The sequence below is a fragment of the Hippocampus comes genome, unplaced genomic scaffold (genome assembly GCF_001891065.2).
Source record: "Hippocampus comes isolate QL1 unplaced genomic scaffold, H_comes_QL1_v1.1 scaffold33, whole genome shotgun sequence".
Lineage (NCBI taxonomy): Eukaryota > Metazoa > Chordata > Actinopteri > Syngnathiformes > Syngnathidae > Hippocampus > Hippocampus comes.
In genome coordinates, this window is record NW_017804842.1 from 1,495,839 (window position 1) to 1,497,202 (window position 1,364).

Here is a 1,364-nt window from a genome sequence, read left to right on the forward strand (position 1 = left end):
GACCTCCACAGGTGCTCGCCTGCCACTGCTGCGGGGTAAGAGAGTACAAATGTTTCGTTACTGGATTTAAGTAGATAGTATTACTTTCTTGAATGACTTTTAACTTTCACTCCCTGCACTTGAAAACAGATCTCTACTTTTAATAGGTAAACGAGTTGAATCCGTACTGCAGCTTATACCAGAGTATTTTTTTTTTCACAAGTCTCCGTATTTCTACTCAATTACAGACTGTGAGTACTTTTGCCACCTCTGTCCGAATGACTTTTAACTTTCACTCCCTGCATTTGAAAACAGATCTCTACTTTTAAGTAATAGGTAAACGAGTTGAATCAGTATTCAACTCCGTATTTCTACACAATTACAGACTGTGAGTACTTTTGCCACCTCTGTCTGTGTTGTGTTATTTTTGTGATTTTGACTTCAAGATGGCGCCGCGTGAGTGGCTGCCTTTCCAGCAGCTCCTATATTTTGTTGTTCTACTTCTTCCATTCATAACTTTGCTGCTGTGAATTGGGAATTTCTCCATTGCGAGACTAATAAAGGTTTTCTTCTTATCTTATCTTACAGAGCAGACTCATGACAGCATGTACAAGTTTGAGCAGAAAGCGGGCCTCAGCGACACTGGTTACACTCCCCATAAAGGCCTCACGGCAGAGGAGACGAGACATCACCACCGCATGCCCGAATCCTTCCAGGTAACACACAAACACATCAATTTTCTTTTCTTGTAGTGTTACGACCAAATTCTCATAAAGTTTGGACAGTTATAATTTTTAAGATCATAATTGTGTCGTAGGAGCCCGTACACTTCTGTGGAGGACAATAAATATGTTACAGCTCTATTCTATCAGTCGTAGGACCTTTTTGTGTTTCAAGTAGCCTTATTTTTATGGCAATTTCATTGTGCCGTAGAAAATGCAGATTCAGAGCCTGGAGGCTCGGGAGGAGCGCCAGAACTCGTCAGCCCAGTCCACGCCATCCACCACTCCGCACACCTCCCCGAAACAGCAACGCAGGTACCTCGCCACCCCCACCCTAACCATCCGGGCTAATATGTAACCGGCCCTGCTCACGTTTGTTTTTTTGTTTTGTTTAGGAGCTGGTTCAGCAGCACCAGTTCGGACGTCAGTGTGAGCTCCTCCAACAGCAGCGTGGATCTGGTGGGAGGCGACGCAGGAGGAGGGATGCTGGAGCGCTGGGGCGTATTTGGGCCACGACCGCTCGTGCACAAGTCCACCTCCGATCTGGGCACCGATCCGTCAACACAAGGTAAACATAGCTGCGTAAACATCAGCTTTACAGACGCTGCATCCATTCTAGTGGGAGGGAGAGTGGCACGCGACGAGCAGGTTGGTCAATTTTCC

At 46.1% G+C, this 1,364-nt stretch overlaps 1 protein-coding gene across 1 annotated transcript in view; it reads left to right on the forward strand.

Moving 5' to 3' along the window:
* LOC109516834 (putative monooxygenase p33MONOX) overlaps nt 1-1,364 on the forward strand; it is a gene marked incomplete at its 3' end in the record, with an annotated part of 14,528 nt that overhangs the window by 7,695 nt on the left and 5,469 nt on the right. The window contains exons 6-8 of the mRNA XM_019871632.1: nt 568-695; nt 913-1,016; nt 1,097-1,269. Of these exons, the coding sequence (XP_019727191.1) occupies nt 568-695; nt 913-1,016; nt 1,097-1,269 (405 nt within the window). The remainder of the gene's footprint in view (nt 1-567; nt 696-912; nt 1,017-1,096; nt 1,270-1,364) is intronic.